Source organism: Argiope bruennichi, chromosome 9 (assembly GCF_947563725.1).
Source record: "Argiope bruennichi chromosome 9, qqArgBrue1.1, whole genome shotgun sequence".
Lineage (NCBI taxonomy): Eukaryota > Metazoa > Arthropoda > Arachnida > Araneae > Araneidae > Argiope > Argiope bruennichi.
The window spans coordinates 84,646,100-84,662,912 of record NC_079159.1 but is presented as its reverse complement, the minus strand read 5'-3'; the positions used below and the strand labels follow the sequence as shown (position 1 = coordinate 84,662,912).

Sequence of the window (16,813 nt, the reverse complement as noted above, 5' to 3'; positions counted from 1 at the left end):
CGTACCACGCAGCATAAGCATACTAGGAATTCGAGAGAAGAATATTCTACTTATTTAGTTTTATTCAGTTAAATAAACACACTCCAAAACGCATTTTACTTCAATTTAAGCTTTGCAAAGAAAAACATTTGTCTTTGCTTTTACCAACTGCGCGTTTCTACATTTTCGTATACGAAATATACAAAGAGAAAGAAATGTAATGGTCAAAAAATTCAAATTCGAGCCTTTGACAAATCTTCATGTTTTCAGACCACCCCGATTCCAAAAAGTTACATTTTTGGAATTATGTCTGTTTGCAATTCTGTTTTTCTGCCTGGGATTACAATAACTTGATAACACATTGAACAGGTTGAATAAAATGTTAATATGTGCTCTGTATATAAAATGTATAGATCTCTATTAAATTTTGAACGAAATTTGAACGAAAGCGTCTGTTTGGCCGAATACGAATGAACACAATAGCTATAAAATTTAAAAGACCTCTATGAATAAAATTTTATATACAAGTTTGGAATCTAGATACGTATTAAAATGTCAACCAGATTTGTCAAAAATGGATAGTTTGTTGGTTTATACTTTCACATGCCTGTAAACCCAAAAATGAAAAAACACAATAACTGAAGTGAATGAAATTCGATACACAATTTTAGCATCTGAAATGAAGGTGTTTTTCAAATTTTGAATCAAATCTGTTACAAGGTTGACTGTTTGCAACCACAGGTTGTTTGAAACAACTCGAATGTACCGGTTTGATCGTTTGCATTAAGTTTAATTCTATAACTGAAACCTACAATGAATTGAATAAATAAAATTTCGCATGTCATCTTGCCACTAAAACTGTAATTATAATTAGAATTTTTATTTTAGTCAATCAAAAAGAGAAACTCAAAATTATAAATTCAATTTTATAGCATTTGTGTATTAGACATAAACCAGATATTTATCGCCAAATATAAACAAATAAAACATCAGATCATCTGCATACAAACGCTAGATTAACGCCAGAGATCGACTTTTCGTAACTGTCCTTCGCCAATGTATGCAATTAATACAAAAGTATTTGCTTTATTTAATACACTACGAAGCACACAACGCTCATGTGTGAGACAATGAACATAAAATTTGAGCACTCATGGTATTTGATCTTAGCCTATGGCCATGACTTTAACCCTTTCACTACTGGTCCGGCCTTCTATCTTGCACAGCCAGTTTCTGTTTCAAATACTTAACAGGACCATCAGATTGCTCCTAAGAAAGATTATGAGACTGACGTGCTGCCTACTGTTGCAGGATGTAAAACGAAGGTACTCTTAGTGATAATACGTTTTATTCCTACACTACTCGTCTCAAACAGAAACTGCCCTGTCAGAATTTCCTCAGCCGATTGGGCCGGATCAGTAATGAAAGAGTTAAGCGGGAAACGGAAGTATAAGACCTTTATAGGGGAGCATACGAGATAGTTTAGGATAGTTTACAGGTTTTAAAATAAAGCCATTTTAAATACTAACAAGGGCAAATAATATTTTGGGTTTTAATTTACACTTTTACAGTGATTTATATTTTTTTAAATAATATATTAATTAAATAAACAAATCGAATAACTTACCGGTAGAGTTCACTTCCAGTTAAGTTTTGGCCCCTGTGACTGGCAACTTCTCTCCAAGTTTGACACAAACAACTGGATGCTGCAAGGAAAGAAAACAACGAATAAGAAACAATAAACACTTGCTATCGTATACACGTCAATTCCAAACAAGAAATATACATAAATGTTAGCGCGTTAATTTTACAACTATCCACTTCAAAATTTTCAAGAGGAAAACGCTGGAGGATTCAGGGAATGACATATATTGTGAATATTATATTCGTTGTTGCAATGAATTTCAAACAATTTTCTTTGTTTCATCAAAAATTGAATCACGTGATGCTCAGCCATTATTGAAAATTAAGGAAGAAAAATTTTGCAAATTATCTACATAATTGACAATCGGAAAGTGAAGTTACAATACCAGAAAAGACAACGCGCAATTTAAAATAGATTAATAGATTTAAAATAGATTAATAGAATAGATTCGATAGAAATTTCAGATTACCCAAACACTAATGGAATTTAATGGTACTGAAATGTCCTAGGACTTGATTTCGCTAGGAAAATCCATATACAAAATAAAGAGAACATATTTTAAACTATTTAAATAACACGACTTTAAAATCTGTGATAATTTAATGCTTAACATTCCATTGTCGTGCAAATTTTAAAGAGCTACGTGCATAAAATTTGATATATAGAAATTTAAAATCTAGGTACGCATTAAAATTTCAGCCAGAATTTTCAAAGGTCGATAATTTGTTGGTTTCTATTTTCACATGCATGTAAACTTAAAATTAAAAAAACGCAATAATAAATGTGAATGAAATTCAATACACATTTTTAGCATCTGATATGAAGATTTTTTTATTCAAATTTTGAATCAAATCTGACACGTTGTAAAACATTTGTCTGTTGCACATTGTTTGAAACTGTATTAAACATAAACTTATACGATTAGATATTTAATTGAAAATGAACGAACATTTCCAGCGAATCAACTAATCATTAAAGGCGGCTATATAAAAATGGCAATATAGAAAATTTAATTTCTTTTCCATCAAAATCAACGAACAGATAGATACAGAATATTACACCTTTCCTTTTAAAATATACAAAATTAGATAATTCTCGGAGCAGAATTTCTTATATTTTTCACTATATTCTTCTAAAATCAATAAGATTGAGTAAAATCATGTATATTTAATTCATATACTACGCATGCTGCCAAAAGAAAGAAAGAAATAACAATTTTGATTGCGTGAATTATTTATGTAAGAAAACAACCATTTGGATTTAATAACATTATTTACTTAATCCTTTTATTTGTCTGAAAGGCATGTCAAGGTCTCTGAACGAATCCTGTCATTTCGATTGATATTTAAAAGGAAATCTAATAAAAACACTCTCTATTCCTTAAGGCAATGCCTCCATATATCTTATTATTTCTTTTTCATATTCAAACACGCGCGCTCATTGGCGGCATAATTTTTAATTAGTCGAGTGGGCAGAAGACAGTGTTTGTTTCTTGTAATTTTCATTAGATCGTAAACCGTAATTCTTTCAACCGTTTGACTTCAATTATCCATCTATGCCTAGCAGCAATAAATTAAGTCCAAGCTGCAAATATTTACTTTGGGAAAGAAAAAAAAAGTAATAAATGTAGGGGAGTATATAAAATTCCTTTTAAAATTAATTGTTGAAATAATCGATCGCGTTCACCTGGTAATTTAATATTTACCTTTCCACTGTTCATGAGAAGTTGTGTTTAGTAATAAATTTATTATATCAAATTTAAGCGGACAATGCACAAAAGAATATTCTAAGGGCAAATATTAAAAAATTATACCCATTTTCACAGTTAAACTAATCTTGCTATAGTCTTCTTTAATTGGTTAAATATGAGCATAGGTATTATAAAACCACAATCAGTTCAATGATTCTTCTTTCGATGGTTAATTTAGATGCAGACATTCACTCATAAACAATGTAAATAATTAACATAATCACCACCCATTACTGAGCCAAACATTGCCCGTAATAACCTTTCAATAAGCACACTTAAGGAGCTTGGTACTCTTTTGGGTTGTGGTGAAGATCTTATAAGCCAGTTAACAGCTACGAAACACGGGCAATTGCTTTTGTCTTGTGGTCTTGTTACTCCGCTGCGAACCACAAGGTCCCAGATTCTATCCTCGCTCAATTCAATCCGCTACAGGGTCTCTCACATACATTTTAACAACACAATTCCTCGGTGTAATTCATATATGGTATTAGAATCATACGCATATTCATAAAATAGAAAAAAAAAAGGCATGTATGTATTGAATCCTTTTTATTCACTTTTTTAGAATTAGATATTTTCTAACCACTTGAAATCAAACTTCACTTCAATTTCTGAATTGTATGAGGACGTTTCCACCCTGCTCAAGATATAATTTCTGTAATTTTAACTATTCAGCACTAAGCTGTAATAACATGTGAAGTTCACGCGTCTAAAATATTTACCCAGTTAAATTTTGGTAGAAATCCTTTTTGGAGGTAGGGATGCTTTGAATCATTGAGACAGGAGTTTTGACAAAGAAGTTTTGAAAGCTGCTAAGAGACGAACATTTTATTTAACCATGAAGAAAAATATGAAAAAGAAACTTAACACGTTGACTGCCGTGACACTCACATTCGCATGACAGCAAAAGTTTTCACTCAATGTAGAAGTTGAGGCGAATAAAACAAGCCTAAGTTTTGTTTATATATCCTTGTTTTAACATGTTGCCCTGCACGTGAATCACCTGTGATTCATACATACCATCTAAATAGATATCTTTTTTACTACAACTAAAAGAGAACAAATAAATAAGTATCTTATTAGAAAGTAGTGCGAATAGAACAAGCCTAAGCGTTGCTTATATCTCCTTGTTTTAACACGTTGCCCTGCACATGAATCACCTGTGATTCATACATACCATCTAAACAGATATCTTTTTCTCTACTAAAACTAAAAGAGAGCAAATAAGTAAGTATCTTATTAGAAAGTAGTCTCAATCACATAAACCAATCATGGCAGCGAACTTGTTAAGATCTGGCGATAATTCATCTCTTATTTATTCGCCAAATGTATATTATACATATAAAATAAATGAAATGATGCATGGGCACAAGTCTGGAATAAACGCTGTACTAAAATAATTCTACATATTCATTTATTTTTCCTTCATTCTTTATATTTCAATCGCATCACACATCCTTATAGAAGCACTGCATGGCTTATTACGTTAAACAGCCAGCTTCCGATCCATAGGCATGCAATTCTTGAGCCCTTGTTGTGTCATTATCCATATCCTCAGTCTTTAAGAACTATATATTCGGATGAGAGCAATATGCGACGATAAGGATATTTAGGTAATGAAGTTTATGAGCAAGATGCATCACTTTTTGACTCATCTATTTTTAGGCCAACAAGATTCACAATTTCCAGCCAGCAAGAAACTTCAAGAGAAGCTTAGAAAGGAACGGAATGGATTACTATTTGCATGCAACTGAGGATTCGTTAGGCTATCGGGTATCATTAGAGTTAGAATTTAGTTTTCTTCTGCTTAGGACAGGGAACTATGAGTCAACTCAGCATATGAATGCAAAACATTATTTATAGTGATAAGAAAAAGTCAAGCCATCGTTCAGTGCAACTCAAGTGTAGGTGAAGTGAAAACGTACTAAGGCAAGCCCCGATCCTCAAGTCAGGCTACATTATCCGACCCATCTGTTTATGATAGCCCACTTGATAGCTAACAAGGCGTATGCGACACGGGAAGTAAACAGACAGGGGGTTTAACTAAACTAGGCAGAAAATATCTTTTAAACATGCATACCCACCAAAAAAGCGGGTAAAGCAGACCCCTTGTGCCCAACTGAGGATCATTTTTGGGTTACGAATTACAATGATTCGTTTCTCCCTTAACCCTTTCTAGGGCCGTGGGAAGTATGCTTCCCACCAAATTTATCAATCTTTGTATAAAATTATGTAGGTTGGCATAAGTTCTGACACATGTTTTTAGTAAGTCAGAAACTTAGATGCTTCAGTTCTTTATATCAGACAAAATGATGTGTCTTGATTTGTTACTTAATTATTAATTAACCAAATTAATTAATTAAATTTATCTAATAAGCTAAATGAATTCCTTTTCTTATTCTAATTTCAAGCCTAAAAATATTTTAACATAATAAAAGTAAAAAAAAATGGTCCTTTAAAGTGTTAAGAGAACGTTGACGCTTGTTATTCATAATTTTATAGAGAAAAAGTAAAAAATCGCATGTCAGAAACAAAATGTGAAGCTGCACTACTTCATTATTAACTTATTCCCTGCTATTTATTGTTCATGATTCCACACATTCGTGTTATAAGAATAGAGCTGTAAACTCAGGGTAATTAGTTGATAGTGAATGTAACGCTGAGACTGTGCAACCAAATTTGGTCCTAAACCTTACAACAACCGTCAAATATTCGACGATTAACACATTCCTAAATGCACCTCTTTCAAATAAAGAAAAAAAAAAGATAAAACAATTCCTGTCGTCTCAAAATTTATATATATATATATATATATATATATATATATATATATATATATATATAATGTGCAAACAAATAAAGACTCAACCATTAAGATTCACTGGTCGTATCCAGTCGCCGGCGAAATAAGACGCAGCTCAAATAAAAATCGAAACTTTTCGGCCGTTCAAATAAATGGCGAATATCCGCGGCTGGAATCGCTTTCTCAAGTTGCCGGCTGTTCTTCCAGCTGCCCCGAAAATGATTTATATTCGAAACTTACGGCAAATAGAGCGCCTAGTCACGTGGTCTTGCTGAGAATTTATGTCGGTAAACCATCTGAAAGAAATGGATGGACCGGATATATTTTTTTGCTGCTTTTCTTTTTTTCTTTGAAAAAAAAATGGGATATTCAAAATTGTTTATTGATATAGATAAGTATTTCCGGCCTTAAAGAAGACTTTCGATTTTTACGATTTGTTGCAACAGAAGGTGAAGTTCATAAAAGAAATTTTTGGTTTTAGGAGTCGAAGCATGGACGAAAGTGTTATTTGTGCAAATGGGTGCTTTGCCGTTTAGAGTATAAAATATACAAAGGAAGTCTACATATATATATAACGTATACATATATTTTTAACAGGAAATGATTTACAGGATTCATATATAAACAAATTATTGAAATTCGAAACATTCCACAATATATTCCATCCATCCATCTGTACATATGAACAAGCTTAATTTATTTAGTACAGGGAGTGATGAACCAGAAATTATGAAGTCCTTTTTTTCATTATGTAATTTTTAAAATTAACATTGTTTTTGAATATAAACATTTTTTTCAAAAAAAATTACTAATGATTTTTTGAATATAAACATTTTTTTCAAAAAAAATTACTAATGATTATTTCGGTTAGACCGGAACAGAATGTTGTAATCGCAACTTCTTTAATTATCTAATTATGAACGGCAAAGTTAAAGTATGCTTTTAATAGATATATACATAATAATATTTCTTAATTTAAATCTTAATTTCTTATTTTTATCTTAAATTAACACATGCTATTTTATTCTAATTTTTTTGTTATTTACTGATTTAAATCCACTTTTTTAATTTAATTATGTTAACAAGGGTTCTAAAAAACTCCTGAGTTTGGATTTTCCACACTTGGAGAAAAGGAATAAAAATCCCTACAGCATAGGGCATTTTTTAAGGATACCTAAGATTTCCTTTCCGACGTCTACACACATCAAAGAAATATCTTTAAGAATCTCTTAATAAAGGTCTCATGGTAAAAATTTCAGACACTTTCACTGTTGTGTACTGGTGTGAACAGAACAGGTGCGTTCCGCCTTTTGGGCTGTGTACAAATTTTGCCCTTCCGTGGAAAAATAAATTGAAGTTCTTTCCAAATTTTTCTGCAATTTAGCCACATATTTGAAATAAAATTATGTTATATAGCTATATGTAATGATATTTTAAACTCTTAATTTAATCCAAATTAATTTACAAAACTGTATCTTAATTTAGCCAATCGTAGTTTCATTCTAAAATATTCTCTTATTTCGCGATCCAATTCCACTTTCGGTTTAATTAATCCCTTTGTAAAAATAATGCGCCATCAGTACTACGTATCAAATGAAAGTGATACTTTTGCCCTTATCAGAGGTCAAAACATGGCGCATGGCCAGAAATCCTATGTTATATAAGACAATTGATCATTTGTTTCGTCCCTTTTTTGCATTCTTACTTCTGCTTTTATGTCGCGCGCTGCGTCTGCTTGTAAATAAATTGCTTTCCCGAGATGGATATTAAAGAGAATTAAAAATACAACGTCTCGTCTGTGTCTTCAAACTTGCACTCTGCTTCAACCAAAATAATGTTACATATTATTTAGCCGACAGGATTCGAAAATATTATATTATATTATATTATATATATATTACAATAAATATGTTAACATAAAGTTAATTAACTTTCCTAGTAGAAAATCAATCGTTGTAAAAGAAACGCATTTTATCTTGTGGCTTTACTTAGTTTGTCAATTAGTATTTTTGCCGTATATTAGTACAAAAATACTTTCAAACTAACTAAGTATATCAATTGACTAAAATGCGAATAATTCTGAAAAAAAAAGATGATTTGACATTTATTTTTAAGTTACACTAATATTATATTGAAATATAATTTTGATAATAACAAATTCGAGAGAAAAATTTATTATCTTGATAAAATGAAGGAACGAACAGCTATACAAAATAAAAACACTTTCGTTAAATAACAAAACATGTCTGTCATTTACAGGTATAGCTTTTAATTCCCAAATTAAAAAAAAAAAAAATCTTGCACCTTTTCATTAACAGCTGCAACGCCAATCAGGCAATGTAAACAAGTTTTTTTAATGTATATTTAACTTCAATTTAATTGACAACCAAAAATATCCATCCAATTATTTTAAGCAGGGTGGAATTAATAAGAATGTAAAAAATTATTGATCTTTTCACTTTAATTTCAACAACTATATATTTTAGAAAGAATATATTTTCCCTATTTATTTTAAAATACATAAATTTACTAAATTTTAAAATAGTGTTATATCATTTTATTGTTGTAACCAATTTATAATACTCTTATAAATTATAATCTATATACTTATAATAAAGCTCAAAGTGTGTGTGTGTGTGTGTGTGTGTGTTGGCGCTCTACAGGCCCAGTCATTTGACATACAGCTACCAAATTTGGTACATGTATGCCTTAGAGGTCGGGAATGTGCACCTGGGGTCCCTTTTTTTGAAATTTTAATTAGAATTTTAATTATTAATTAAAAACTAACTTTCCCGCCAAAAAAATCTTCCATTTTCCCCACCGCCAACTTTTCCGCCAAAATAATCTTCCATTTTCCCCACCGCCAAATGAGTAAGGCTTCAGTTTTGTTTTTCTCCCAACAGTAATGAGGCTAGGGTTAACATTTTTCGGCGGATTATTTCAAACGATTCTGTTTATTTTCTTAATGTTTTATGCATTTAAAATTAAACATTGTTAATTAAGCCATGTTTCAGATTCATTCTGAAGTACTTTTGAATTAAAATAACATAGAATAAAGGAAATTAAAAATGTATAATCTGCATAGTGTTACCCCAACTAGCGTAGAAAAATTCACGCATTTGCGTTACCTAACTGGCGAAGAAAATTCAAGCATGCGTATTGTTCTGATTGTTGTCAAGACAACCACTATCAACGGATGATTTAAATTATTTTTAGGTTAGTTGCATGCTTTTGTAAGTAAATTGTATTTATGTTAGTTATATATTTTTTGTATATGCTTATAGTTTTAAGTACATCGTTTTTTAAGCAGTTTCTTTAACCTGTTTTCAATGATTTAAATAATTTTTAGGTTAGTTGCATGCTTTTGTAAGTAAATTGTATTTATGTTAGTTATATATTTTTTGTATATGCTTATAGTTTTAAGTACATCGTTTTTTAAGCAGTTTTTTTAACCTGTTTTCAATGATTTAAATTATTTTTAGGTTAGTTGCATGCTTTTGTAAGTAAATTGTATTTATGTTAGTTATATATTTTTTGTATATGCTTATAGTTTTAAGTACATCGTTTTTTAAGCAGTTTTTTTAACCTGTTTTCAATGATTTAAATTATTTTTAGGTTAGTTGCATGCTTTTGTAAGTAAATTGTATTTATGTTAGTTATATATTTTTTTTGTATATGCTTATAGTTTTAAGTACATCGTTTTGAAGTAGTTTTTTTAAACCTGTTTTCGACCGATTATTTTCAACGATTCTTTTTATTTTCTTAGTGTTTGATGCATTTAAAATTAAACATTGTTAATGAATCGATCTGTTCATGATGAATCTGAGAATCTGTTGACAAATTCTTGAGATATTACATAAATTAAGAAAGATATTCTTTAGTGCCCATAACGTTTAAACGCTCAGTGACTATTATCAGTAATCATATTATTAAAAAAAATGCTTTGTTTCGGTACAAAATATTATTATATTAATGGCAGATTAATCATTTCCACTTTAATTTAAAGAATAAATTCTACGAGGGGTAACAGAAAATGAGAGAGATACATATCACGTTATGACTGAAGGCCTTTATAATATTATGAGCGAATTATATGACTATCAAAATTTGAAATTTTAAAATATTTTGCTGAAGAATGTATTAAAGTTGGAATAGCATAAAATATTTAATTATTAAAATTTTAACGAACATTAAGATTGGCGAACCGGCTGGTCGCCGAAGGCGGCTTGTATAAAATAAAGTCACAGAGTCTTAACAGCAACAATAGAAAACGAACATGGAAAGAAAACAAATAATAGTGAATTAATTATCCATCCATGTATTATTCGCTATAAATAACTGAATAATACATACATAATACTTTTAAATGGCAATATGTGATAAAGAAGTAGTAATAAGTACAAAAATATGCTACAAAAGAGACCATTAAATTTGAATTACATTACTAAAATTAATCCGATTAAAAAAATTTTATAAACAGATTACCATACGCAAATTTAATACTTCCTTTTTTTACATAATTAAATCTTGAAGTTTCCAAAGGAATATCAATAAATATTTTATTTGTATATTATAGAATTCTAAGCATTGCCCACAAATATTCTATAAAATATAAAAGAATAAGAGGATAATAAAAGGAAAACGATAAAGTTGAGGTAATATTGTAGGAAGTTTCTGTGTAAAACATGGAATAAAAGTTTGAAAGGTAAATTCACTTATAAATGCATAAATCAAAATTTAATTTTTAATATTAAAACGCATAAAATGATAATTATTGTTCAGATCTAAACGGAAGATGATTTACTTTTCCAAAGCTAGAATTTTCTGATAGTGTATTTTAGAACATTATGAACTTAATTGCTGTTAAAATAGCGTAGTATTATTTAGTCTCATAAGAAATCACAATGATTTTCTAAATCGGAATATTCTGCAGACGATCTTTTTAATAAAAACTGTAAATTTAACTTCAAGATTAATTATATACACTGCAAAATTCTCTGACAGAAAAATAAGCCGTTCTTTTTCTAGAAAAATGTAATTTACTTCCAATATATCTATATATGCATATTTCAAATCTTATTATTATTATTTTTTACATAAAAGAATGTGTGAAAAGCCATAGTCTACATCAAGGTAATTTGTAGCAAACGTGAAACACTCTGATATCAGAGATTCAAAATATAATACTTCTAACCCCCTCCATTATAGAGAAAGAGAACAAGCAAAACATAACAATTATTACTTAGAAATCTAGTTAGAAAAAATAATAAACCCCCCACTGCCTTGGTATCCCGGGCTTGAGAGAGTAACATGACTATTGTGGTCCATTAAAAAAATATTACTACCAGTCCAGGCATGAACCCTCTAATAGAAAATATGTACCATCTGAGATATATAGTCAGCACAAGCACGCAATAGTAGTTACATTCTTAGGATTAATGGAAGGCTGCTAATCTATACAACTTCTCATCTACGTACTCGAGGTAATACTACCCATTCCCCTTCTTAAGGCTCTTAAATAGTTGTTGTCATAAGTCAGCTATTCTGCCTTGCCTTAGTACATGGAACAAAATGAATGTGGTGGTAACTTCATAAGCCGGATAGCAACCTCCGGAAAGGAGTGTACACTTTTGTCTAGTGGCTTTGTTACTCGGCTATGAATCCTAACGTTGCGAGCTCGAACCTCAATTTGCACATGAATTACTATCGCCGAGACAATGAAAGACAGGAAATTGGTAGCATCAAAGTAGGCAAGTGCCTATTTTAAAGGACGAAAAAATGTGGTTCGGAGAATTTTTAAAAAAATTTTGGTTAGAAATTTTATTAATACAATGAAATTTTATTAATTAATAAATTTTATTATTAATGGCGTTTTTTCACAATAATTTACAAAAATGTTACAGTACAAAAATTATTAATAAATATAACTTAAAATACAAGCAATTATCTTTTCAATGATTCCAATTTATTCCCCGTAAAGTGTTTTTAAATGTAATTAATTTTTTAAATATTTTACGTTTTTTCAAATAATTTCAAATCGTTGTCATTTAGTTATTAGTATATCATTTTGGCTTTTATTCTATAGTTAATAATTAAAATACAAATTTTTCGATTAGTTTTCCATGTTGAATATGTTTCAGTAAAAGGCCTCTTAACAAATTTTCTGAAAATTTACAATTAAGATTTAATTTCAAAACTAAGCAATGGAACAAAAGTTTCAAATTTTATTCCATTTTTCTTAAAACTGTCCTTCATTTTTGTGGTATAATTGGACGTATAAAGATACAGACAGAAAAAATGCCAAAGTAGTTTAAGTCATAATATCTATCAAAATTTGAAGTTTAAAAATATTTTGCTGAAGAAGCCTTTAAGACAAGAGAACAAATACTGTTTATGTGAAATTTTAAGCAATCCTTAATCCTGGCGAACCAACTCGCCATGGTTGCCAAAAATTAAATAATTTATTATTAATAAGAAATTAAAAATATATTATTATTGAAGATAAATTTAAAAAAAATAAATTGTAGAAAAATTTAAAAAAAAAATTAATTGTAGATAAATTTAAAAATTATTATTATTCGAGTAGAATAAATTTTAAATGAAAGAACTTTCGTTCAAAAGTTTGTTTATTATTGTATTGTTGTAAAATTAATAAAGAAATGGATTTTTTTTTTCTAATCCAAACAATTTTTTTAAGAATTTTTTTAATGACATCGTAGTTACTTCTTCCTATAAAATAATTCGTATCAAATAATCAACAAATCACCAATATTTACAGTAGCAAATTGAAATTGGCTAAAATTTTAAAATTTGTCACTATTTTTTCACTACTATTATGTCCAGATTTTATTTTTCTTTATACAATTCTAAATATAAAAATTTATATTTTAAAAACAGCTTATTCGTTAAAAAAACCCATTTCTGATGAAAATTTTGATATTATTTTTAACAAAAACAAAATTTTTATTTTTTGAAACCGAATTCCAAACCCTTATAGAAATTTTAATTTCTTCATTATGAAATAAGTAGCGGTAATAGGTATTCTTAAATTTAAATCAACAAAATATGTTAAGAAAATTCTAAACAATATGTTGTTTTCCTGTTGTCTGATATGAAAATGCAGCTAAATCAATTTTTAAAGGTATTCTTAACGCAAATTTTTTTTCGAAGAAACTGAGACTGCAGAATAATAATAATAAAAATGGAAGAATAAACTCGATAAACTTGAAGAAAAAAGAAATTCAAAAATAAATAAAGAAAGAAAGAAAGGAAGCAATTATCTTCCGCTTCTATTACAGCTTTAATGACAGCTGGTAAATTAGTAATTCCACACAGAAGTATGTTTTCCGGTAATTTGTTCTTTTTTTTGCCGTCTTATGAAAAGGAAAAAGAAAAAAAAATAATTGGAGGTACAAAATAATGATAATTTGCTGAAAGAATCTCTTTTTAAAGAATCTTGGTGATGAGAGAATAAATTTTAAATGAAAGAACTTCCGTTAAATTTCGCTTATTATTTTTTTCTTCTAAAATTAAAACAATTGAGTATAGAAATTATTCTTTACTTCCTGAATAAATCAATTTTTGTACGAAAAGCTTTATTAAATGTATGTTATAATTATTTATTTTAAATATAACTCTACATCAAATAAATATGTTTAATATAATTCGATTATGCCAATTATTAACATAATTAATTGCAAATATTTGGGTATTTTATTGAGTATTATGTGTTAAAGACTTTCAAATACTGCGACAAGATTTTGAATTCCAATTAAACTAATGTCAAAATACTATTTATTATACGTGATGAAATGACTGTGTTATTCTGTGTTTCTAAACAAGTCGATTTTGTAAGAAAAATGCATTAAATGTAAGTTATAACTATTTATTTTAAATATTTATATATGATATAAAATATGTCAATTATCAACATTCTTCAAAACAACTATTTAAATATTTTATTAGGTAAATGTCAAAGTCTTTCAGATACTGCATCATTAATTTGCATTCCAACTAAACTAACGATACAACTCTATTATAAATGATGAAATAACTGGATCTGTGAAAGTAGTATATCTCTTAACTAGTTTAAACATTTCGAAAGCATATTTACAGTTAAAATGTAACTAATAATGGTAAACTAAATTTTCGAGATGAATTAGTTATACTCAGATAATAAATTACTGTCAAATTTATAATAATAAATTCATATTATTTTTTTTTAAATAATAAAAATTAATGAGATGAAGTAAGATGAAAAATAAAAAATATACAAAAGTTAATTCAAAATGCTCGTTTCACTTGACTAAAAACACTTGTAAGATTTTGATGTTTTACATGACTGAATTAACCCTTTAAAGGGACATTTTTTTCTAGTCATATTAAAATATGATTTCGATTTTTATTTGAGCTGCGTCTTATTTCGCCAGCGACTGGATACGACCAGTGAATCTTAATGGTTGAGTCTTTATTTGTTTGCACATTATATATATATATAAATTTTGAGACGACAGGAATTGTTTTATCTTTTTTTTTCTTTATTTGAAAGAGGTGCATTTAGGAATGTGTTAATCTTCGAATATTTGACGGCTGTTGTCAGGTTTAGGATCAAATTTGGTGCACAGTCTCATCGTTGCATTCACTATCAACTAATTACCCTGAGTTTAAAGCTCTATCCTTATAATACGATTGCGTGGAATCATGAGCAATAAATATCAGGGAATAAGTTAATAATGAAGTAATGCAGTTTCACATTTTGTTTCTGACATGCGATTTTTTACTTTTTCTCTATAAAATTATGAATAACAAGCGTCAACGTTCTCTTAACCCTTTAAAGGACCATTTTTTTTACTCATATTATGTTAAAATATTTTTAGGCTTGAAATTAGAATAAGAAAAGGGATTCATTTAACTTATTAGATAAATTTAATTTGATTAATTAATTATTTTGGTTAATTAATAATTAATTATCAAATCAAGACACATCATTTTATGTAAAATAAAGAACTAAAGCGTCTAAGTTTCTGTCTTTGTATAAAAATTTGTCAGAATTTATGACAACCTACATAAATTCAAACGAAGATTGATAAATTTGGCGGGAAACTTACTTGCCACGTCCCTAGAAAGGGTTAAAACAAGCTAAGAAATGAATAATAATATTGATAGTTTCGAAAAGATGAAACACGACATGCATGGCGTAAAAGCGTCGAAACAAAAATTCGAAGCAAATAGAAAGAAAAAAAATATTAAAATATTATACATTTATTAATAAACAAAATGTTACTATGTTTACATTGACAAACATTTTTTTTTGTTTTCGGCTTTCACACGTCAAATTCCATAATAAATAATGAAAAGTTTGCTTGGCGAATAGAATGTGTTATTAATTTTTGCATCTATTATTCAAATAAAAATGTGAAACATTTATATATGAAGACACTGTGTGAGCCAAAATATATACACACGGAAATATTATTGCATTTAATCGATGTTAATAAATTTTCTTCATAAAATAATTTATATTACATATATGCCCAAAATTCATATTTAACATACCAGAATATTTTATTTCATTATCACGATATTTACATTTTTTTTTAACTCTTCATTTTTTTGCTTAGATTCTTTCATTTTTGTTTTAGTTTCTTGTTTTAAAACATCGCACATTTAATTGACGTTCTATCATTCATTTATCAACAGAAGTTTTGACTTTCAATATAAATGTAACAAATACAATATTTTACTCTGATACTAATCAGTAATTAATATCGCTTAAGTTAAATTTTGGTTCCATCCGAAAGGCGCAATCTGCTAGAGAATTAGAGAAACAAATTAATTCGCGAGAAGAAACATCACGTTTTATATAATTACTTAAGAAGAAACTAATAAACTGAAGAATGCAAACCGAAAAATATATATTTTTTCAATAAAACCTTATTAGTGCACTAAAGAAATAGTAAAAATTTGTAACATAAATCCAGAAATGAAATAAAAATCGTAAAATAATTAGTTATATTAAAAGCAACATGATAAAACAATTAGCCATAAAGAATACAATAATAATACAATTCGCAAATATCCATTAACAATCAAATAAACATCATATATGAACTTAAAATTCCAATTAGCTTGCAAATTTCTATCAATTTTCTATCGGTCTTTTTTTATTTTGTTTTCTGGTGTAGAATTCAAATAAAAACATCTTCCAGTACACTTATCTCTGGCTTGAAACAATAAGCAAACGCCATCATAGCATAAAATTTTTAATGAATATTAATCGCTGTAGAATCGCGCACAAAAGAATTCAAAACCCAGCATATTGTCTCCAACGAAGTGTAGCACAGAACCAGATAAAACTAAGTAATTGATATTTCCTCTAATGAATGAATATTTCCTTTATGTTCAATTTAATAGCATGCTTTGATTGAGAAATAATTTATTTGGAAAACATAAATTTTAATCAAGAGAGAAAATATAAAATGACATTTTCTCATAAAGAAGCCGAACAGGAATTCCACTAACAATGAATGATATAGTTTGAGAGTATTAATTGCGATTTCCGGATGCCAAGTTATTAATCTATTTGTTAAGCAATTTTATGCCAGGAACATATCTCAAAGTCAATAATTAAGACAAG

The 16,813-nt window shown here is 28.5% G+C and overlaps 1 protein-coding gene across 2 annotated transcripts in view; it reads right to left on the bottom strand.

Annotated features, from left to right (window-relative positions):
* Positions 1-16,813, bottom strand: part of LOC129984054 (calcium/calmodulin-dependent protein kinase kinase 2-like) — a 212,268-nt gene that overhangs the window by 119,685 nt on the left and 75,770 nt on the right. For both annotated transcript variants that reach the window (XM_056093823.1, XM_056093822.1), the window contains exon 2: positions 1,607-1,685. In XM_056093823.1, the coding sequence (XP_055949798.1) occupies positions 1,607-1,685 (79 nt within the window). The remainder of the gene's footprint in view (positions 1-1,606; positions 1,686-16,813) is intronic.